We start from the raw sequence: 24,160 nt of genomic DNA on the forward strand, positions 1-24,160 counted from the left end.
TTGAAGGAAGGAAAAACTAGACGTAAAGATATATGGATACACAAAATGTACTAACTTTGTATTTGGTCTTTATAAAATAAAAATATTTATTATACAAATGCAGATAATATAAAATATATCACTAGCAGACATAAATATAGTTAGCCTCTCTAGCAGTTAATAAAACCTTCTCCACCTCATCAACATAAAGATTAATGTAGAGAATTTCAATGACGAATATTATGAAACATATAGAGTTTGATACTATAAAGGCTCATCAGGAGAGACGTGTCCATATAAAGGCTCATCAGGAGAGACGTGTCCATATAAAGGCTCATCAGGAGAGACGTGTCCATAGCCGAGTAGTGAAAATGCAGAACCTTCGACAGGTAGAAGTTCTTCAGGTAGAGAGATCGGTATGAAATGCTGCGTAAAAAAGAGCGATATAAGAAACCATTGAGAGATTATACATGTATATACTATATATGTTATACCATATATGTTATGCCATATATGTAACATATATGCTAAATACATGTATGCTGGTCAGACTCCCCGCAATAATATATAAATAACTTAATGAAATAATTCATTTTCTGAATTTTCATCCGAAGAAAGCTATATTTCCTAGACTTGAGCACCAATGTTAACCACACTGCCATTGTAACAAGGAAAATGCTAAAAACGAGTGATATTTTTTCAAGCACTTTTGGAATCAAGGATTCATTATGCAATCACATAACTTTGTTTAGATTTTTGTAATAGTACATGTATAAAAATACTCGCAGGCGTTACAATTGTAGAGTAACGGTAAAAAAGCGCACAGGCTATTGATAAGATCGTGCTCATCTCCAAGGCATGAATTCAAAGCGCACAGACTATTGATAAGAACGTGCTCATTTCTAAGGCATGAATGCAAAGCGCACAGTCTATTGATAAGATCGTGTCCATCTCTAAGGCATGAATTCAAAGCGCACAGGCTATTGATAAGATCGTGCCCATCTCTAAGGCATGAATGCAAAGCGCACAGGCTATTGATAAGATCGTGCCCATCTCTAAGGCATGAATGCAAAGTGCGCAGGCTATTAATAAGAACGTGCTCATTTCTAAGGCCTGCATTCAAAGCGCACAGGCTATTGATAAGAACGTGCTCGAGCAATGAGCTAGTGGATGTCAGCGATAAATGTGAAACCTCTTCCAACAATAACTTGAAACCGATCTTCAACTATCAAATGAAATATGCCCTATACATGTTTCAGTATTTTTTATCATTTGCGTTGCTTGGTTGCAGTTAAAACGGTCAAAGAGAAATGATATCACTAGTTGCTATAGTTCAAGTCATTATGCGTCTCTATTCTGTAAGTCTCTAACTATAGTCATAATCGCACTTTCCCTAGATCTGGGCCTTTTAACCGTGATCAAGTTTTCCTGGTAGTCAGATAAACTCAAACATTAAAAATAATCGCAAATGATAGAAAATTACTGATACTTTCTGATAAAATCTATTAAAATTTTGTGCAAGCTCATCTTTGAATAAAAAATATAAAGTTCGCAACGGATACATTCACATTTTATAGTTAGACAAGTGTTGGCAGATTAGCAACTAACCAGTGAACAGAGTGCTCTACAACCACTGCTAAATCTATTAGAATAAGACCAAAACTTCGGGTAAGTTTTGATTTTCTACAAGAATAACAATATGCTGATACCTGAAAATCGCCAAAATCCAAGCTGTAGGCTACTGGATCAGTTAAAAGCCTTCGTTTACTTTCCGTAGACCCAACCAGAGATGTGCACATATATATGGAGACCTCGTCATCGAGGAGAGCTTCTCTGTATTTGTCTAAGCCAATCCTGACTCTGAACCCTGTTGGTGTTGCTCTGCCTACGGACACTCGTGTTATAATTAAGCAATAACAGTTTCAGAAAGAAAACATACAAAATCTGCATGACAAAACGTGTACATCTGTTGTATGATTTTATATACGAATATAACAGTCGAGTTCAAAAATATAGTTTTTTATTATATTAAATCATAATGTTTTTTTACAGGAAAGCCCTATAATTAGATAGATAGCTTTATATACTATAAACCTATCTTTATAGTAAGATACTGTTTTATACTTGGCTCATTTCTGCATTTGTGTTGCAGGTTTCAAAATCCCGCGTAAACTATGCCAGAATATTTGTATTTATCCTTCCACACGTATGACAAGCCTCGTTTTTTATTTTGTAACACTGGCATACTACATCAACCGTTGTATGTTTCAGTGTATGAACTTTCTGTTACTACAATCTACAATTCACTATCCCGACTCCTACGGAATACTGTTAGATTATTAACTTTTAAAACACTTCTGTTTAATAATTCCTGACTACTGTCGGCTCTCATTTTTTATTTGACATGTAACGAAAAACATAATTTTGTTGATAATTACTAATAACATTAAAAGTTACGTATACATCATCAATTCTTCGTCTCCATACCACACTTGTAAATGCACACATGTCTAACACAACCTGCTCAGTACAAACAAATACGGATCAAGGTTGTTGTGAATACTGTTCTTGAATACTTACCCATTAGTATTAACGACTTAGAATACTCAGTGTGACTTAACCAATAAATCAACCCGCTCTATAACCCAACAGGTTCTTTAAGAATAGAAGCCCATCTACCCTAGGACACTTATATTTCACTAGTATTTAGTTTCGTGAGTAGCATACAGAGTAAAACTTCAATGCAACTTAATTTCACAGCTCTGATGAGTGCGAAAATATAGTGATGTGAAAATAAATGCAGTGGAACAAACAATTAGATTCCTCAGGTTCGGTTCACCGGTAAGAAAATTTTTTTCAATTTGGGACTAGTTTGTAATTGTAAATCGCAGGTAGAATTGTGTGGCCGATATCAATAATCCAATTTGATCGCTTGCTGCCATTTGTTTCTTGGACTATCAATGAACAAAGCTATTTAATTCCGCGTTTTCGCTCGTTCGTTATGATAGTTTAGTTTCGCTCATGAAATTTTCGCGAGAGGATGACTCCGCGAAAACGCGAAATTTGGATGAGACGAATACATGTGTCCTAGGGTAATGAAGTTTTCTGGCTAGCATAATTAGTTATTAAGTAGACTGCTTCTTTTAAGTCATCAGCAAGTCTGAACTTAAATTATGTAAGAGCTACAGCATCTATAACCAAAATAAATGGTCAGCTAATGGCGAAAAAAGATTTAAAGCACATATTTCTTCCATTATATAAATCCTCAAAAATCTGTGCTTTTTACATTTATATGTTAAACGTTCATTTTACCAACACGAAAAACTGTTTAGAAATAGCTCTCCAAGTATGTACACACTGGTTCGCTACTTTTTTAGATCCTAGAGTAGTGAATGCCTCATGCCCTCCCCACTTTGAAATTATCGCTATGCAAAAGTGAACGAACACAATAGAAGAAACAAATAATTTCAAGTGGACAACCGTGACTAAATATTTTGTTAGGTTTTAAGTATCTTTGGAAAACTTTTCACAATCTAACCAATCGTTTAAAAATGTGTACAAAAATAGACAACACGGTTTTAGCCAAAGATTTGTGCAAGACAAACTCAAAAATCTGAAATTTCACCATGTTAGAATTGATCTCACGATGATGAACTTTTGTGGTGAAACTAAGAGTTAGAATACAAATAGTAGAAAAAGTTTTCCCTTACTTTTGATTCAATCTAAGCCGACACTATATATACCATCTCAGCATAAATAAAGTTGACAAAATCTTTGCAAATGCTATGCCACTGTCTATACAATGCTACAAACCTTTCACTTCATTTCTAACTCGATTCTTGTAGTTGCTCAACCAATCAGGTGTGTCTGAACTGTTGGGTGGTGAACTAAATTTCTCAGGTGTTTTTTCACAACTGTAAATCTTTATAGTTCCATCTGAGCAAGTAGCTCGAGGAGTGCATTTATCGGTTAGTGCTGTAGATGATACGATGTCTTCTTTTTTCTGACTACATATAGTCTCGTGTATGAGTTGGTCCATGAGAGACTGATAATGCTCACAAGGTAACCCATTGTTCACTGAGTCAATACTACCAATGAGCTTTGATTGCGCGTGGAGGGTGCATGGACTGACTGAAGCAGCCATCTTCTGGCCACTTGCCAACAGGTGACAACCTTGTAAATGATTGATGGAGGTAATAGCTGGTATATGAGCTATATTTTTGCTCAGACCACTTTGATTGTAGATGGATGTAGGTATAGTTTTTGAGTTTAGTGATAGACTTTCTGAGACATCCATAGATGTGGATAAGTCATCTACTGCATTATTTGCCTCGAACGAATCGGAGAGCATAGTAGGGTTAGGTTTGTTGCTAATGATTGAGGGCTCGGCCTCAATGATTGAATCAACCTTGGATGATCGAAATTTATCCAAGGTTGAACTTGGATGAATTTCTTCCATAACACAAGAATCAGATGAATGATCCAGCTTTGCGAAAAATTGTTCAGAAATCGGATTTAGGCTAGGAGAAAACGTCATGAGACTGACGCTTTTTCTAACTTTGGACTTTGAAATTTTGCAAGCAGCGGTACTAATAGCTTGCAACCCGGTGCTAGTTTTTATTTCCATTGGAGGAGGCATGAAGGTCAAATCAGCTTCTTCATGAATGTGTGATAACCCGATGATTGCGTCTTCAGAGGGACCAGATATAATGATGGAATTAGCCAGAACTGGTCGATCACTATCCACTGACCAAGTGCCGTAATCTTGTGTTTCACTAATGCTATCACCAGAGAGTACGCATTGTGGTTGCAGAGTAGAATGCTCTTCAAGTAGAGATGGTATTTGTTCAAGTGAATTGCCTGTCATTTGTCTAGATGGCGATAGGACATTGTGTCGTGCAGAGACTTCCTGTGATGTGGCTTTGCAGGCACTTCGAGCAGCCATTAGCTTTTTTTCTAGCATTTTCTTTCGGAGTTCAAGCTTTTGTTGCTCAGCTAATATTTGCTGCAATTCTTGATTTAGCTCAGGGTCAGCCGAAGGAAAATCAGCAACGAGAGCTTGTGAGCGACGACGAGACTTGCCGATTAGCTCATCCACAGTCTGAATAGTGCTACATAGTGCCAGAGAAGCATCAGACTCACTACAGCTATCTCTAGGATTAATTATTAAATTATTCATCTGATTTTCCGTTTGATTTTTGTTGTCATCTACTAGGTTTGGTTCAAGAGCTTGAGTATTTGATGAAGAATGGTTAGTTTCAGCAAGTTGTGAACTCAAATTTTCATTACAGTCACTGAATTTAGTTTTCTGGAAAAAATCAGCTTTCTCTGCCGGAAAGGTTTGAAGTGAGTTACAAGTAGATAACTGGGTCTTGCTTTTTCGTCGTTTCATAGGTATTGGAAGAGCTGGGCTTCCATCAAATGTCTGCTCTAATGTATTCTTTATTCCACTTGTTTGTTTTAACTGTGGAGAAAGTTTCAAACCTCCTAGCAAATTGCAAACTGAATCATCGCCATCTGGAGTCGCCATAATCTTAGTCACTCCAGTCATTCGTGGCAGCATCCTGTGATCTGCTAAGTGAGGAAGAGAGGGCGGTGGTGTGTCAGGTCGTGTTTTAAATGAATGAGTTATTGACAAACTTTCAGTATCATTGAGCAGAGGTGTCGGATCATCAAAATTGAGAGAGATATTTGAGGCATCTCTATTGGGACGAGTCACATAAGTGGCATTCAACTGAGTCTTGGCTTTGTTTTCCAAGTCTAACCTTTGTTCTGCCAATTCAATCTTCTACAAAATTCCCAAAAGGTACCAGTAATAGCTGCATAGTGCACTTGACAAAATATGTTTTAGATAAATCAGCATTACTTAATAATTTTACCCTTAATAATGATTCATCCATTTCATCAGTATCATTTTGGAACAGTTTCTGCTTTGGAATGTCACTCTAAAATGTATTATAACCATTATAAAAAGCTTCATTGATTATACAAATCCCTTAACGCTAGTTTTGATTTAGCTATCAAAGCTAAAACCAAACCAACACCACCATTAGGCAGTTTCAGCAAAACTAAGACATATCATGTGGATATCTTCTAAAGAACTTTAAATTCATCTTCTTGTTTTAACTGGGTAACATGTTTTATGCTCTTACCAGGGAGTCTAAAGTTGGACTTTGAACAAATCGAGCTGACCACGTGACCTTCTTGTTGCTGTTACTCTGTTAACATGACAACTCAACTCATAAATCCATGTGAAAATAATGAAGATTAAATGTAGGTATAATGCAACACGCTTGCCTTTGCTGTGTAATAATAATAATAACAAATAATAATGCAAAATGGAATTCCAGGTGTTTTTTCTCTCTAAATTTTATAGCTGTTGCGAGAGGCAACAGCTCAGTAATTTTATGGCTGTTGCGAGAGACAACAGCTCAGTAATTTTATGGCTGTTGCGAGAGACAACAGCCCAGTAATTTTGTGAACCATAAACTGAAGGCATTATTAGCAGGCGTAAAACTAAAAATTTAGCTGCCAATTTTGTGTCAAGAATACTCAAGCTATAGTGAATGTAGAGGATATAAAAACGCAGACCTGAGTCACAAAGCTGCCTCGACACCAACTTCTAGCACTTTTAGGAATTCAGCATTTCAAATAGCACAAGGGTTAGCAGCAAAGTAATCTAAGGGAAAGATGCCTGAACGATCAAACGATAGAATATTCTCTAATAGTGAATTAAAATGTCGATGCACCATGGGTTCCAGCATATAACAATTGCACTCATATAATCATGTATAATCTTGTAACCCAACAAACATTTAACTGTTTCCATCTCTCTGAGGTCTTCTGAGCTGTAGTTTGTAGCTGTTTGGCAGACAGCACATCATATATTGACTTTCGTGTGTTCTTTGGGGTCATTTCTACAATGAAAATGCCCTAACCAAACATTATCAAAACCTTTTCAATCCTCATCTGTATTTTAAACAACACACCTTATTAATTAACTAATTATCTAAACTGACATAGCTAATCTGAAAAACTTTCAGTCTTTCAAAGTTGTTTCTACTTTCCGTAACTGCAAATTTTAGAGTTTTTACCAATTCTTAGATTGGTAAACGGGTCTTGGATAACCATACCCTGCTTACAATCATAGCTTCACTACACGCAAGACCCAGCTAGTAACATGGCAGTACTTAATAACTACCCAACCTAATTAATGGAGAAACACCACCTTGCCCATTAGAGATGACATTATCCACACTCTTGAGAGGTGTTCTGCTGTAGATGGACGGCCGTGGGTGGTCCTCTGCGTGTTTTTGGGCAATTGCTAGTCGGTCATACAAAGACAGTCTGGGAGGTTGCCTCTGTAATTACAAGTAGGCCATATGGGAACATGCGCAATTTATAGAAAATTTATAAAGAAAAACAATGTTTCAGACAACAATTGTACGCAACAAAAATGGAAGCAAAACTGTGATAATCTGTTAATAGCTTTTGGGTGATTACTGCGACTGACAATGATCACCTCAACCGATCTACCTACATCTGATTGCTGACAGCACCTTAGTGATGCCTGATGATATTGAGGAAGGTCAGACATGAGAATTGTAAGTGTGATGACCATGTAGGTATAAGATTTGCTTTCCATGGTTCAAAAGCTGCCTTCAATGGGCCACAATAAATTTTAAAAGGTTTCATCAGACACTATAGATATTTTTCTATCATTTGAAATTTTGTTTGTTGTTTCAGGTGATCTGACTGCCAAGATGTTTCACGATTAAAGTCGGCAAAACTTGATCGAAGAAAATATCTCTCAAAAAATGACATCAACAGTCACACTTCCGCTTTCCCCTCTCATCATGGCACCGGCTAATGCGTTAAAGTTGCAGTGTTACACAACTCTATTGAAATATATTTTATTTTGTATTTGCTCATGATTGTTGTAAAAAAATTTAAAATACAGATTCAGATAAATAGCTATAGATGCTTCAAAAGATGCAAAGATAGGTTGGTTAGAATTTGTCCCATTGTTTCTGTATAACTGCCATGTAAACATATGCTGATGAGACCGAATATTTATAACTTATGCACGACTATTGACATCATTTTTGATTAAAACTGGGTACATATTTTTCTTCAGAGCGTTTTAACCCCACAGAGACCCCTGTGACGCATACGTAACATAACATTTGAGCACCTGTGGTGCCTTGTAAAATTATCATTTTTTTATTCAATTTGTCTAGAGTACATAAACTGTCCTATATTTTACATACAGAGACAATTTTTCCCTATTATACTGGGTTGTGCATTCATAGCCCATCCTGAAAAAGAGCAGATGCCACATTGCCAGCCACTGGCACGAACTGGCTAGAACCTTCAAATAATCTCAAGTCCAAAGTGCATTTCTACTGCCAAAATCATCTTTGATATTGTTTAACAGGATCTGTACTTTACTCAAAATAATTCTGTAATAAATCCTTTGATGTTTTGGTCTTTTTCATAAGCAAAATTAATTCATGTTACACCGGTGTAACAGTGGGCCTTTGTTCTCATTTCCTGCACTTCCTAGGTTATAGTTGAATTATGGCTGACAAACCTGCATTGTAAAACTAATCTGCATTGGCTAAATGTGGTAACATTAGTATGCACTGGTGAAGTAGAAATGCCGTCTAATTATGTAGTTCTTTCTGTATTTGAACTGAGGGCCGTCACCGATACAAATGGATTATCAAGTAAGGTAAAGGTGGATATTTTTTGCACCAAGTGAGTTGTTTTGACGATGGTATATAAATTGAGGAGAACTTGAGAAGAGCATAGTCACATTCTGTAGTTGAGCATAGTGAGTTTTGTGAAATACTAGTTCAGTGTAATTATATTTGTGAATTTTGGTGGTAACCAACATGGCGTATCGATCTCGCGTGAAAGTAGAGGATATACTAGAAATTATTGACGGCGATGACAGTGAAATTGAAGATTATGAGGAGAGTGATTAAGATGAAGATTGGCATCCAGACTTGCAGGTATTTAGTTGTGAACGCTTTATATGTAAGCGTAAGTGCAGCTGGTCTCGACATAATTGCTCCTTCGACAACAAAATTAACATCTATGACATTGTTTCTTGATCTACTGTAGACTATTGGTGGCAATGATTGCGAGCCAAGTGATGAAAGTGATGAAGAACCTTTATGTAACACAGTGCAGGCAACTGCACCTGCAGCCGGCAATGTACCAAAAAGAGTCTGGCCCTCATACCGCTGGATGAAAAAGATCTTTCAACCACCAAATTTGGCATTCACCGGTGCCAAAATGGAGGCTCCAGCTAACCAGAATATAAAAACACCATATCAGTACTTCCAACAATTCATGACTGCTGATATGATTGATTGCATGGTTGACAATACCAACCTCTACAGCACACAAAAAACGGGAAAAAGCATCAACACTACGAAGAAGTAGATCAGATGATGGGAATGTATTTTCATATGGGCTTTGTACGAATGAGCAGCGTGAGACAATACTAGGAACAAAGTACCAACTATGTACCAGTAAGTAGTGTAATGCCACGGAATAGGTTCCAACAGCTTACTACCCAACTGCACTTTGTCAACAATAGCAGCATGTTAGATGAACAGAAGAACGACAAGCTTTGGAAAATTTGACCATGGTTAGACAGTCTGAGGGATCAGTGCCTAAAAGTAACAGCAGAAGAGCGCAACTCAATTGATGAAATGATGGTACAGTATCGAGGAACAACCAGCCCAATCAGGCAGTATATAAAAAGCAAACCACATCCATGGGGATTCAAGGTATGGGGTAGAGTTGGTACCAGTGGAATGCTCTTTGACTTTGACATTTATCAAGGTGGCGATGGCACCCGAAGCCACCTTGGCCAAGGTGGAGATGTAGTGATGAAGCTTGTCTCTAGACTAGCAAAGAATTCAAACTATAAGATCTATGCAGACAATTTATTTACCAGCGTTCCACTCCTGGAAAAACTTTTTGGTTGGGGACTACAGTACACTGGCACTGTCAGACAAAATCGACTTCCAAACTGTAACATCAAAGGCAAAAGAGAGCTCAAGAAGGAAGGCAGAGGGTCATTTGACTTTCGGGTCAAAGACACTCACAACATTTTGGCTGTTAGATGGTTTGACAACCCAGCAGTGACATTGCTCTCGACCCATACCTGTGTAGAGCCACTGCGCATGGCTGGAAGATGGGACAAGAAAGCAAAGAAAAGAATTGATGTTTCCATGCCTGCAATTGTGGCAGATTACAACAACCACACGGGTGGTATTGACATACTCAACTCCTTTCTGGCAAAGCACCGATTTAGAATACGGTCTAGGAGATGGTATATCTACCGCTTTTGGCATTTTCTCTCCGTGGCTCTGGTCAATAGTTGGCTAATGTACAAGTGAGAATGCCGCTTGTTGCAGCTTCCAGACAAACAAATGCTCCTGCAGCGCAGGTATCAGGCTATAGTAGCTGAGTGCCTGGTATTAATTGACAGCGACAAGAAGCGTGGCCGACGCACATCTTCTAACCCGCTGATAACCAAGCAAAAGGTTGTGAACATTCCATGTGCTGATGTGAGAAAAGATCAAGTGGCCCATTGGCCTTTAAAAAGTGAAAAGAGAGGAAGGTGTAGGCTGTGTGAAATAAATAACACTAACACAATGTGCAGTAAATGTGGTGTGTGGTTGTGCTTTGTGGACGGACGTAATTGTTTTGTGGATTTCCATGTGTAAGAGTTGTCATGCACATGATTCAAAAAGGTCCTGCTCAACTGTAACAGTTCACAATCTTATTGTCCTATCATTTATGTCATTTCAGTGATACTGACACATGCAATTTTATAATTATAATAAAATATTCAATATTCAACTCTTGCTTTTAATTTACACTGGAATGCCCAATGTGACATATTCGTCACAAAACAAAAAACATAAAAAAAAGTCATGATGATTTTGTTTTTTTTCATCCTTGCAAAAAGGAAGCTGAAACAAACGAGATTACAAAAAAAAACTTTTTTTTATCATGGCTTCAACCACCTGGGTTCTGCGGGGTTAATCGCGAACCAAGTTTTGTAGTTGTTAACCTTGAAATATTCAGGCAGTCAGATCACCTAAAACAAACAAAATCTCAAATGACAGAAAAATATTTATACTTTCTGGTAAACCCTCAATTTTTTTTAAAAATCTGATGTGTGTGACCATTCAACAGTGGCTACTGTAAAATATCTTTTGCCTAATGCTAGCAAGTGACACAATTGTCGGTGTGTGAACTGTACTAGTAAATAATTAAGTTCTGTTTTATTTTGAAAACTTCAGGCAAAGCACGATGTCATGCAAGTGCCAAGTATTACTGGTACTTTGCCAACAAACATTATGCTTTTTAGCTAAAGCTTTTTACAAGCTAATATTATATAGTACTGTCTCATTATAGCTATTAATAATGCTTGTAGCTTTTTACAAAGCTTTTCTATGACCAAACATATAAATACTTGGGTTTTCTGTTATCAAATCAGTTGTCTCTGGAGTGTGCAATAAACCATTTCTCTAATTTAATACTCTATTTAATGGCTTCTGTGCAGAAACATAACAGAAGCTAATTGGCGACAAGGATTTCTCTTTTGAACAGTTACAAAGAGTTTTGTTCAGATTTTATCATTGATAAAATCGATACAAAGAGTTCTAGTTTATTACAAGAGTAACTGTTCAAAATTGCACCACTACAATGACAGAAGTAGCAGACCTGATCAAGCTAATGCAGGAGCAACAAGAGGAATACAGACGTCAGCAAGATGAAAGAATGGAGGAGAATAAGAAACTGATGGAGCTACTACTACAAAACCTACAACGGAAACAAGAAACAGCTGCAACCGCTGTTCCAGCCTTCCCAGGTTTTGACCCAACAGCAGAGCTACTAACAGATTACATAGACAGATTCAACACATTCATTGCAGCAAATTCTATTCATCAAGACAAGATTGCTGGCACTTTTCTCACCAACCAACAGCCTACACTCTACAAGCAGCTTAGTAATATGGCAGCTCAGCTTTCAACACCCAAGCAGATCAACGACCTCAACATGGATGAAATACTGGAATTTCTCAAAGACCAGTATGACCCTAAGCGCTTCATTGTTAGAGAGCGTTACAAGTATTGGAGTGACATGCAGAGGAAACCTGGAGAAACTATTCAAGAGTTAGCTGCCAGAATTCGTCAGGATGCAACTACATGTGCCTTCATAGACATTACAGATCCATTAGATGAGGCTCTCAGAACAAGATTTATCTGCTCTGTAAACAATGAAGCAGTTCTCAAATCTCTCTTCAAGGTCAAGGACAATGAACTCAACTTCAACAAAGCTATACAGGTAGCACAGGAGACAGAAGAAGCAGCTAAAGTTGCCAAAGAGACAGTTTATGGAAACTCGTCTAAAGTCAACAAGGTTGCTCAACAGAAATCAAGATACAAAAACAACTCTACACCTGACAAGCAGAAGGAAGGAAAGCTATGCTACAGATGTGACCGAACTAACCATACAGCGGATGACTGCAGATTCAAAGCAGCCACCTGCAACTTTTGTTCTAAACAAGGTCACATAGAAAGAGCATGCAAGAAAAAGAAATCATCTGCAGCAGAAAAACCAGTAAAGATGATAGAATGCACATCAACCAAGATGGTGAAACTTGCTGAAAACATCAAACTGGAGGGAGACAACTTCACACTTGAACTGGACACTGGAGCATGTGACAACTTCATCTGTAAATCAATATGGGAGAAGCTAGGAAAGCCAAACCTAAAACCTACTACAGTTAACTACAAATCAGCCTCAGGACATCTCATAGAGACGCTTGGCAGATGTGAGCTAACTGCCCAATTGGATGCACAGAAAGAAGTCAGACTACCATTTGTGATTAGTGCTGTACAAGATCTCAACCTACTAGGAAGAACTGCTATACAGCAACTAGGCATCTCTATTGATGACAAGCTACAACAGAACCTTGTATCAACAATCACAGAGAACCAGCCAGATGGGAGGTTACAAATCAAGTGTAAGGAGATGTGCAAAGAATTTCCAGAAATATTCAAAGACGAGCTAGGATGTCTCAAGAACTTTGAACTAGAGATAAACTTCAAACCTTCAACAAAGCCAGTCTTCTGCCGACCCAGACCAGTTCCTATTGCCTTGACAGAAGAGCTCAACCAAGCATACGAAGCAGGTGTAGCTAAAGGCATATGGGAACCAACTCAATTCAACCAGTATGGAACACCAGTTGTACCTGTACGCAAATCTACAACAGGTCAAGCTGCAGGGAAGATCAGAGTATGTGGAGACTACTCCAAGACTATCAATAATCAGCTAGAAACACATAGGAAACCTATCCCACTACCAGAAGATCTAATCAGAAAACTAGGTGGAGGCTATTGCTACACAAAGATTGATTTAGCAGATGCCTACAATCAAATATTGTTGGCACCAGAAAGTCAACGACGACTAGCACTATCAACACACCGAGGAGTACTACTACAGAAGAGGTTGCCCTTTGGCATAAGCTCAGCACCAGGGTATTTTCAAGAAATCATGGAGCAACTGACACAAGACCTCCCAGGAGTAGCAGTATACCTAGATGATATACTAGTGAGTGGAGCCAATGCAGAGAGCCATCTACAAAACTTACGTCGACTTCTTCAAAGATTAGAAGAAAGAGGGCTCAGATGTAGAAAAGACAAGTGCTGTTTTGCTCAACCTACAGTAGAGTATCTGGGACACAAACTCACTTCAAAGGGAATCACTAAAGGAAAGAAGGCAGATGCAGTACAACAGATGCCAGTCCCAACAGACTTAACTCAGCTAAGATCTTTCTTAGGAGCTACACAATTCTACAGCAAGTTCATACCCAATCTGTCACAACTCACAGGACCATTGCACAAACTGACACGCAAAGGAGAGACCTGGAAGTGGGGCACTGAACAAGAAAAGAGCTTCAACAAACTGAAAGATATGCTATCAACTGATAGTGTCTTAGCACACTTCAACCCAGATCTTGACATTGGAATCTCATGTGATGCTTCAGAAACTGGACTGGGAGCTGTACTATTTCATCGTTATCCTGATGGAAGTGAGAGACCAATAGCCAATGTTTCAAAAACACTGACCAGCACACAGAGGAAATATGGACAAATACAAAAAGAAGCTCTCTCAATCATATTTGCTCTAAAGAAGTATCACCAGTACCTGTATGGTCGACGGTTTATCTTGGTAACTGACCACAGACCTCTTCTCACACTTCTAGGACCTACCAAAGGAGTTCCAGCTCTAGCAGCCAACAGACTAGCAAGATGGGCACTGGTACTAAATCAGTATGACTACACCATAGAATACAGATCTACCCAGCATCATCAAAATGCAGATGTCCTCTCAAGACTGCCAGTTGGACCTGATAAAGAGTTTGATGCAAGAGAAGATGAGGATGATGTTGATACAGTATGCACTATTCACACTATTGGACAACAGCTCAACTCTACAGACTACAATGTTCTAGCAAAGGAGACAAAGAAAGACCCAACACTAGCCACAGTAATGCGCTACACAGCAGAAGGATGGCCTGGTAACAAAGAGATGAAGGAGACTCAGCTGTCACTCTTCCACAAGATCTCAGATTCACTTTCTATCACTGAAGGTTGTCTTCTATATGGCAACAGAGTAGTCATTCCTGTCAAGTTACAACAGGAAGTATTAAAGATCCTTCACCTTGGACACTTTGGAATGGAAAGAATGAAGAAGCTAGCTCGAACTGCTGTCTATTGGCCTCGCATTGACTCTGATATAGAGGAGACAAGCCGACAGTGCACTGCCTGTGCTGAACACCAGAAGCTTCCACAGAAGTATCCTATACATCCCTGGATGCTACCTGAGAAGCCATGGAGTCGTCTTCACTTAGATCATGCAGTGAACTTCATGGGCAGCCAATGGCTAGTGATGATAGATGCCTACTCAAAGTATCCATGCATACACAGGACGTCATCTACTTCTACCAGAGCTACCACAGACATCTTAGAGGAGATATTCGCACACTTTGGATACCCTCACACCATAGTCACTGACAATGCTACCAGCTTCACCTCAGGAGAGTTTCAGCAGTGGTGTCAAGAGAGAAGCATTGTTCACCTCATTGGAGCACCCTACCATCCAGCTACAAATGGCGCAGCTGAAAGACTAGTACAATCCTTCAAACAAGCCATGAAGAAATCGTCACTCTCACCTAAATCTGCACTACAACAGTTCCTGATGCACTATAGAAGGACACCACTTCCTACAGGATACTCTCCCAGTCAGCTGCTGAATGGAAGACAGATGAGATGCAAGATTGACACCCTATTGCCATCACCCGCACACATAGCACAGTTTCATCAATCCAGAGAAGTCAACCGATCGGCAGAAAAGACAGTTAGCAAGATACACAGCTACAATCTTGGAGCACCATGCTATGCCTTGTATCATGGACCTAGACGCAACAGACAACCTAGATGGGTTCCAGCCATTGTTACTAAGATATATGGAACTCGTAGTCTCAATGTCAAAGTGGTACCAAAGGGACCTACTTGGAGAAGACATGTTGAACAACTCAGACCAAGATACTCAACAGAAGAAGATCAAGACCCTGGAGATAAACCTGATATAACAGAGGAGACAAAACTGCAACTACCAGCCCCTACAACTGTAACAGAGCAACCTCCGTCTAGAAGAAGACCACGCAACCCTCGTCTACCTGATGGAGATGAGTATAGCAGAGACAAACCCCGAAGGTCTAAGAGAACCAGAAAAAACCTTTAGCTTAGTGAGGAGGTGTCATGCAAGTGCCAAGTATTACTGGTACTTTGCCAACAAACATTATGCTTTTTAGCTAAAGCTTTTTACAAGCTAATATTATATAGTACTATCTCATTATAGCTATTAATAATGCTTGTAGCTTTTTACAAAGCTTTTCTATGACCAAACATATAAATACTTGGGTTTTCTGTTATCAAATCAGTTGTCTCTGGAGTGTGCAATAAACCATTTCTCTAATTTAATACTCTATTTAATGGCTTCTGTGCAGAAACATAACACACGATGAGAATAAAAAAACAAAGAAGTTGAAAATTTATAAATTGCAGCGCCTTATATTTATAAAAAAAATTTACAAAAGTTTTTGCTAATGATTAGCCCATCACCATGACTACCAGCATCAACATGACTGGGGATTGTTCGCATAATCCAGCTCATAGCAACTATGATTGAATATCCCAGAACATAAGCTAGCAGGAAATATCGCTCGTTTGTTTGATTTCACATTAAGTCATGACGTAACAAGATTATAAAAAATTAAGGTGCAATGTGGGCCCATATGCGCAGTAGCATGGCTACTCGAGGCGCAGAGCCCGAGTTAACAGATGAGATTGATTGTAAATAAATAAAAACATGGTTGTCTATGCAATAGAAATCGGAGCAAACCTATCCCAGAGAGTCCAGCAAGTACTGCTTTAAAGGAGCTCTAAAACCATCATGACTACCAACTTTCCTGAGCCAAATTGGCAAGGAATTCCATGCTGATGACACACGATAGGCAACCCGTCTACGGCCACCAGTAGAGGAGGAGGGTGGAAAAGGTAATGAAAATAACGAATGACAACTGTTATAATGTGTTGACAAGTTAGTTTGAGATTTACATTGTGTAGAGGCTAAAATACATATTCTTAGTTGGTATAATTGTTGTATAGGCAAAACACGAGATCTTTTAAACTAAGAAGTTGATGGAAAATAAGAGTTTTTATGATATATTATTCGAAGCAATCGCTTATAGATGACTAAAATTTTGTTTAGGTAGCTTATTAGAACGTTTCCCTATGCTTCCAAGCAATAAACTATTTTACTGTTATTAGAGTATTATATAAAAGCAAAAGAGGCATTTCTGGTAAAATCAACGAGGCTTGTGTTGCTTGTTTGCGCAAAAATACAAGTTAACATGATTCCTAATTCACAATCTAAAACAGCATGGATGAAGAGATTTTAGTTATCCCTGAAAGCTATTATATTTATATTGTACAATGGGCAGAATATTACATTATGCCAGCCTTTCACACTAACCTTTGTTTCAGTTGGTTTGTTGTCTAAGATTGCTGCCAGAGAGTCAGGGTCAGCCTTGAACTCGCAAACATCTGCAACAGCGGGCAAGGAATTTAAGGATCGCATGCAGACTACGATCGAGATGTTAGCTAGACAAACTACAATCATCAAGTTAGTAAGAATGCGCAGGCTCGCTGGTAGAATGAGTGACAGAAATACTTGGTATAACAGTCTCCAACTTACATTAGTCATAGTTTCAATTCTTAGTTTTAAATTTACATAGTTTATATCTTTAGCGACATAGCGCTTTATTTTAAATATCTACCAACTCTTTCAGTTTTACTCATAAAATTGGAATACTTCAAAAATTTGTTGAGATATTTTTGTAAACCATGAAAATTACTTTGAACACCGAGACCAACTCCTGCTCCGATTCTATGTCATACATGGAATAATTCATCTGTAGAGGTGATACTAAGCTGAGGTTTGACTATATTTCACAGAGGCCACGTAGCACGCTGATAGTTATGCGCAGCTCATAGACCATCTACCGTGCGCAACATAATTTAGAGGCTGAAAAGAACAAACTATACGAATGTCAATTTGAGTATTGCTGAATAATAACGACACACTAGACCGCCCCTCTATGTCCTTTTCTCTCCCAAATGCAGCAAGACACAACAATGAATGTTTAAGGCTAACTACAAGACTATCGTTATTCAAATCGAATTTGGGAACTTTTACTGACTTGACGCTTTACATTATGAAAAATTTTTGGTAACGGCAAAAGCATCACAAGATTTTTTGTTAACTGGAATTTACGTAAAAGGTTTATGTTATAGAAGTGTCTAGTGTACAGCCAATTGCATGAATCAAAAGATTTTCCAATAGCACTTCCACTAATCAATTCTTTTTGAAACAGCGTCAAACAGATAGTTAATAAAATACTCTCTTTCTCATTACCTACCTTCGTGTTCTACCGGTTTGATTTGAACAACTTTTCTCCGGACTGGCTCGGAGGGCTTTATTTTTGATAGCACCTGTTTCGGTGGAGGTGCTTCAGAACTGTAATGACAACTGGGTAAATATGAATACAACCTTATGCTACTATGTTCATCAACACTTATGATAAGGCGAAAAGCAATTATAATAAAGTAACCCAAAACACACGGGGGGGGGGGGGGGGGATGCTAATGGCGCCCTAATACTTAATGAGTAGCCTACAGGAAGACTTTCTGAAAAGGTTCAAGCATTTTGCAACCTTGAATCTACCTACACTATAAAAACCGTGTCTGCCTGTACGAAGCAAAGGTTAGAGGTTGAGGTTGGAGATTAAGGCTAGAGGTTAAGGTTACAGGTTAAGATAAAAGGTTGCATTCAAGGGGATTCCAACTCGCGACATCAAGCTTAGTGGACTGGCACTAAAACCTGTGCCGATCCTTAGTGAACTGGCACTAAAACACCTGTACCGATCTTTAGTGGACTGGCACTAACACCTGCACTGATCTTGGTGGACTGCCACTAAAACCTGTGCCGATCCTTAGTGGACTGGCACTAACCTCTGTGCCGATCCTTAGTGGACTGGCAGTAACACCTGTGCCGATTGTGCGCCTTCCGGCGTTTCAGTATAATTGTGCACAGCTGACGATTTCTCACGTTACACTAGACTACCGGAGTACTAGTGAAGTTAAAGAGATGATCTCTCACGGTACACTAGACTACCGGAGTACTAGTGAAGTTAAAGAGATGATCTCTCACGGTACACTAGACTACCAAAGTACTAGTAAAGTTAAAGATATGATCACTCACGGTACACTAGACTACCAGAGTACTAGTAAAGCTAAAGAGATGATCACTCACGGTACACTAGACTACCGGAGTACTAGTAAAGTTAAAGAGATGATCTCTCATGGTACACTAGACTACCAGAGTACTAGTAAAGTTAAAGAGATGATCTCTCATGGTACACTAGACTACCAAAGTACTAGTAAAGTTAAAGAGATGATCTCTCACGGTACACTAGACTACCACAGTACAAGTAAAGTTAAAGAGATGATCTCTCACGGTACGCTAGACTACCAGAGTACTAGTAAAGTTAAAGAGATGATCTCTCATGGTACACTAGACTACCAGAGTACTAGTAAAGTTAAAGAGAGTAGGTAACACGCTGCATGTAAAACTCACCTCAACTTTGATGACTCTTCTTTCATCGTTGGAATACCAACTCCGATAGGCTGAACACCAAAAACAAAACAGTTGTCAAGAAAATTTGTAATACTTGAGTCAAGGATATACATGCAGAACCTACAGTCAAACCTAAACATAAAAATTTAATTCATTCCAAGACCGGCTTAGTATGTTGAAAAATGTTCTTTAGTAAGAATTTGCTGTGATTAGAAATTTTTTTTACACCCCAACAACTTACAGTAACTGATCGATAAATACTGCAAAAAAGATAAAACGAACGCATTTTAGAGATGTCAAAATACATTAGTAAATAAGTAAGTAGTCAATACAAATGTAGACTAGATGATAAAGAAGACATTCAGAAGAAAAGGTTGTGATAGAAATACTATATTTGACTAGATGAAGTTAAACTTGATTAAGCTTAGAATTTCCATTAGTCCACATATTATGAGCTATCTTTAGATTTTACATAAGCCTTCTTCCTTTTACAGTCATACCTCGACATACGCGTGTTCCAACATACGAGAAAATCGAGTTACGAGCAGAATTTCCAACAAGTTTCTTTCTTGACATACGAGTAATCTTTGAGAAACGAACGTACAAGCCAGTTTTTGATGGCAAAATATGTGAGGAAACAGCTTGAGAGAACAGCGTTGCCCAGTCTTTCCCCTCGAATCAGTTTGCCAAACCGGAAATGGATAATAAACAATCAAATGAGAAACTAAAGCAAGATTTAGCTTGAAGTATGTCTTTAATAAGCTAAATTCATTGAAGTTAAATTCTAAGTTTCTGTTACATAACGCCACAAAACTTTATTGTACCGAATGGGTTGCTATCCAGTCTCTCAGACCGCCGTTAGCCACTACATCTGTTTCGGAGGTAAAAAATTTCAGCCGTGTACATCGTAAGGTTACATTTTATTGCAGATTTTAACAACTAAATAGGTATTTGTTACTTCGTTAGCATAGGTACTGAAGTACAGCAATTAAAAACACATTTTTCCACTGTAATATTCGTGGTTTTTCATAGTATGGTAATGGATTAGTTTGTATTTAATTATTTTAAATAGAAAACGGTGCCTCGAGACACGAGTAATTAATATACAAGCTCAGCACCAAAACGCATTAAGTTTGTATTTCGAGGTATGACTGTACTCACAAAAATGAGAGTTGGATATTTGCTATAACTTTATACCACAAGTTGGAAAAGTTGGTGTATCAAGGAAATCACAAGAGGCTTGACTATACCATTGCTTCAAAAAATAGTTATTACATAAATGATGTGATTGCCGTTGCAATAACAGGCCAGAGTGTAATAGAACAACTATATATCTCCCAGCAAACTAATACTAAAGCATACCATTGTTGATGGTTTTTTTGCTTTTGATACACCTGCGTCGAACTGTTTTTGCCATTGGGAATGTAACTTTTTAAAATTTGGTGCAGGTTTAGCTTTATTGATCTTTACCACTTTCTTTTCTTTCTCATACATTGATTTACTTCGTTGAGTTGCCATTTCTGAAATGAACAAGACATAACTTTCAGCTGCAGGCGGCACAGCTATATTTTACACTATAGCTGTCAACTAATAACTAACTAACAAGCAAAGCACCTCAAAAACAATATATGCTCACTAAAAGGATGTATTGAACAATATCAATTTTCAATAACACTAATTTTATATGGCTTTGACCTACAGGTTTCAACCAGAGCTTCACGACACAGCAATTTAATAGTTTGGTGGTGATTTTTAAGGTACACGATTTGAAAATCACCACCATTTAAAGCACATAAATTACATCATTTTTTTATTGTATATTTCAATACATCAGAGTCTTGGCTTTCGAATGAGCTATTGTTTGCCATGGTGAGACAGACATTGGTTGGTGTTTATAGGATTTTCCCAGAGCTCTACCGCAGAAATGTTTACCGGCATAGGCTCAGAAATTGTGACGTCACAATTTTCTTATGCGGTGTTGTGTGCTCTTACCGCCTATTTTATTGCTTACCGCTTATATTTATCAACTACGATAATGACGCTAGTGTCAGGCGAAAATAGGACAACTCCAGAGAACCAATGAAGATGACAATTGAATCAGTGTCATTAGTTCTTCATGTACAGACGGTTCCCTACTTACGAACATTCGAGTTACGAACAACGGTACATATGAACGTATGTACCGTTGTTCGTAACTCGAATAACTTTCGAATTATTTGTTTGAACTTTGTTTGAACTTTACATACGCATTGTTAAGGGATTTGCCGGCCTTTACTTGGCACAATCTCTACTAATAAATAAAGAGAAGAGAGTGCGTGTAGTTTCAGTCAGCTTTTAATTAGCGAAGGAAATTTCACTAGCCGAGGAGCGTACGGCTATCTGCTCTGCTCAACTAAATGAGCGCACTCATTTATATACAATAATATCAACCGTTCCGGCTAAAGGCAAACGGTAAGAACACCGGCTAACAAGGTGAATAATTAGGACTGCTAGCGGCGTTGGTATGACAACAATCTAAGTGACGATAAGTGATGGTGTTATGACGGTATATCAGATATAACAATAGCATAACGAGTGAAACAACGATATAATAAACGGACAACACATACAAAAAATAAGACAACAACGATAAGTGATAGCATAAAGATTAAAACAACAATATAATAAAGAGGACAAGACATACAATAAATAAGAAATGCAGTGTCATGGCCCGGCGTCCACCAAAGTATTATCTCTAATTTATTAAATCTTTTTTCAGTACAAACCAATACAGGTTACTTATAAAGGGAATTTGTTTAAATTCAGCGAAATTGCCCCAACCTTCACAGAAATGAGCCAGCAAGCGTAGACAGTGTCTTGTATAGAAGCGATAATGTTTGTATTATGAGTAAAAACTGTAGTAACGATAATAACAATATTATGGGTATAACCGTAGTGATGCAGTAAGAATATGATTCGTAGTTGATAATGTCGGTGAAAGCTGCGTGATCAAAATCTAAAGTTATTCAAGAAAAAGCGCTTTTTTCTTATATCCGGTCTTGAGCTCTTCAGTCCGGGTGGATAAAATGTAGATTAATACGAGAGGATATCATGCGTTAAATATGAGAGTAATGCGTAAATAACTTGCCATCGCCAGATTAAAAACAATTATAAAAGGTACTTACGGCTATACTATTACAATAAAAAAAATAAGCAAATGATATTAATTGATAGTCTAGGTCAAACGGTCTTCATCTATATAATTTCACTTCATCGCCCCCCCTCCTTAAAGTGGAGTCCGTCCTCGGACTCCGGGGAGATAACTTATCGCATGGGTCACGTAGTCTCTCCATCTCTCGGGTACTCATCGCTCCCGCTCTGAGCGCCTTGGGCAAGGAGGAACCGCTACTTCCGGCTCACCCTCCTCATCACTAGCAGACTGATATGTTCCTTCTTCGGACCCCGTTTCTAACGCTGGCATTTCTTCGTCTTGGACCGGCGGGGGCGTTCCTGACGGTGGGTCTATGATCTCCTGGTCTTCCTGGACTGCTGTGTCGGGTACTTCTGTCTCGGCTGGGCCTGTGGCAGAAATCGGAAAAATTTCATCCATGGTTATCTCCTCGTACTCAGCTGGAGTTGGATCTGGTGGTGTTGTCGTTGTGGTTGTCTCGGTAGCGACAGATGTAGTTTCGAGATACAATTTGATCCGGCCTTCGTGTTGGACTGTACGTTTGCCGTGTCGTTCCATCTCGTATACCTGATACGGAAGACTCTTGGTAATTTTGTATGGCCCGATATACTTTGGCTGGAGTTTAGCCCCCTTTCCTTTTCCCTTGTGGAAAGATTTCAGCCATACTTGGTCTCCAACTGTAAATAGAGGTGGGACATCCACTTCTCCCCGGGCTCGATACTGTTGGTCTCTCAGGAGTTGTCGGCTTGTTGCAATCGCTCCTGTAACTTGACAGCATATTCCTGCTCTGTAAATTCTGGTGCCTCTACTGGATGGTGAATATCCGGGGGTAACCGAGTTTCCCTTCCCATCATCAGGTAATTGGCGGATTCGCTGGTTACGCGGTGGGGAGTGGTCCGAATAGTCCTCATTATCTGCGGTAACAGTCTGTCCCACTTATCCACCTTTTGTCCTGCTAGTAGGGCTCGCAGCGAGTTGCCCACCGTTCTGTTGAGACGTTCAACCACAGAGTTGCCTTGTGGTCGGTACGGAGATGTTTGCGTCTTGTCGCATCCCCAGATTTCGCAGCATGCTTGGAAGAGCTCCGACTGGAACTGAGCTCCCTGGTCGGAATGGATGACTTCTGGAATGCCAAAATATGCGAATACTCGCTCATCCAAAATCCTTGCGATGGTGGTTGCCTTCCCGTCTGGTATCGGTATAGCGTCGCTCCAATGGGTGAAATGGTCCGTGAGTACGAGTATAAGATTATTTCCAGCTGTGGTAGGGGGAAGTGGACCGCACAGATCAATTGCCACGATCTGCCAAGGCCGACCGGCGTACAGATGATTCTCAGCTCGGCTGCGGCGGTGATCGGTGCCCTTGGCTCGCTGACAAGCCATACACGTTCTGACCAGTCTCTTTACATGACTCGTCAGGCCAGGCCAAAACCAATTTCGTCTCAGCGCAGCTATGACTTAGTTTGCCCCAAAGTGAGCCTCCTGATGAGTCTTTTCGATCAAAGACCTCCTTTGCGCACGGGGGCAGATTGCCCGTCGTTTTCCTTCAAGTCCCGTGATCTGAAGCTCCTCTTGTTCTGTCAGAAACAGGTGGCTCCGGATTTTCCACAGCTGTGCTGTTTCAGCGCTCACCACTCGAGAGTCGATGCTGGTCTGTCCCAATATGGCCTGGATGATAGGCCGTAAGTTGGGGTCATCTTTCTGTTGCTGACTC

General features: G+C 39.1%; 1 protein-coding gene across 1 annotated transcript in view; it reads right to left on the reverse strand.

Moving 5' to 3' along the window:
• Positions 1-40: 40 nt before the first annotated feature.
• Positions 41-24,160, reverse strand: part of LOC137391933 (uro-adherence factor A-like) — a 34,304-nt gene continuing 10,184 nt past the window's right edge. The window contains exons 3-13 of the mRNA XM_068078498.1: positions 20,641-20,798; positions 19,279-19,328; positions 18,062-18,159; positions 17,116-17,186; positions 7,208-7,340; positions 6,793-6,896; positions 6,132-6,197; positions 5,859-5,924; positions 3,793-5,767; positions 1,689-1,864; positions 41-405 (exon numbers count right to left, since the gene is read on the reverse strand). Coding sequence (XP_067934599.1) covers positions 244-405; positions 1,689-1,864; positions 3,793-5,767; positions 5,859-5,924; positions 6,132-6,197; positions 6,793-6,896; positions 7,208-7,340; positions 17,116-17,186; positions 18,062-18,159; positions 19,279-19,328; positions 20,641-20,796 — 3,057 coding nt within the window. The 5' untranslated portion in view covers positions 20,797-20,798 and the 3' untranslated portion in view covers positions 41-243. The remainder of the gene's footprint in view (positions 406-1,688; positions 1,865-3,792; positions 5,768-5,858; positions 5,925-6,131; positions 6,198-6,792; positions 6,897-7,207; positions 7,341-17,115; positions 17,187-18,061; positions 18,160-19,278; positions 19,329-20,640; positions 20,799-24,160) is intronic.

This window comes from Watersipora subatra, chromosome 3 (genome assembly GCF_963576615.1).
Source record: "Watersipora subatra chromosome 3, tzWatSuba1.1, whole genome shotgun sequence".
In the NCBI taxonomy this organism is placed as follows: domain Eukaryota; kingdom Metazoa; phylum Bryozoa; class Gymnolaemata; order Cheilostomatida; family Watersiporidae; genus Watersipora; species Watersipora subatra.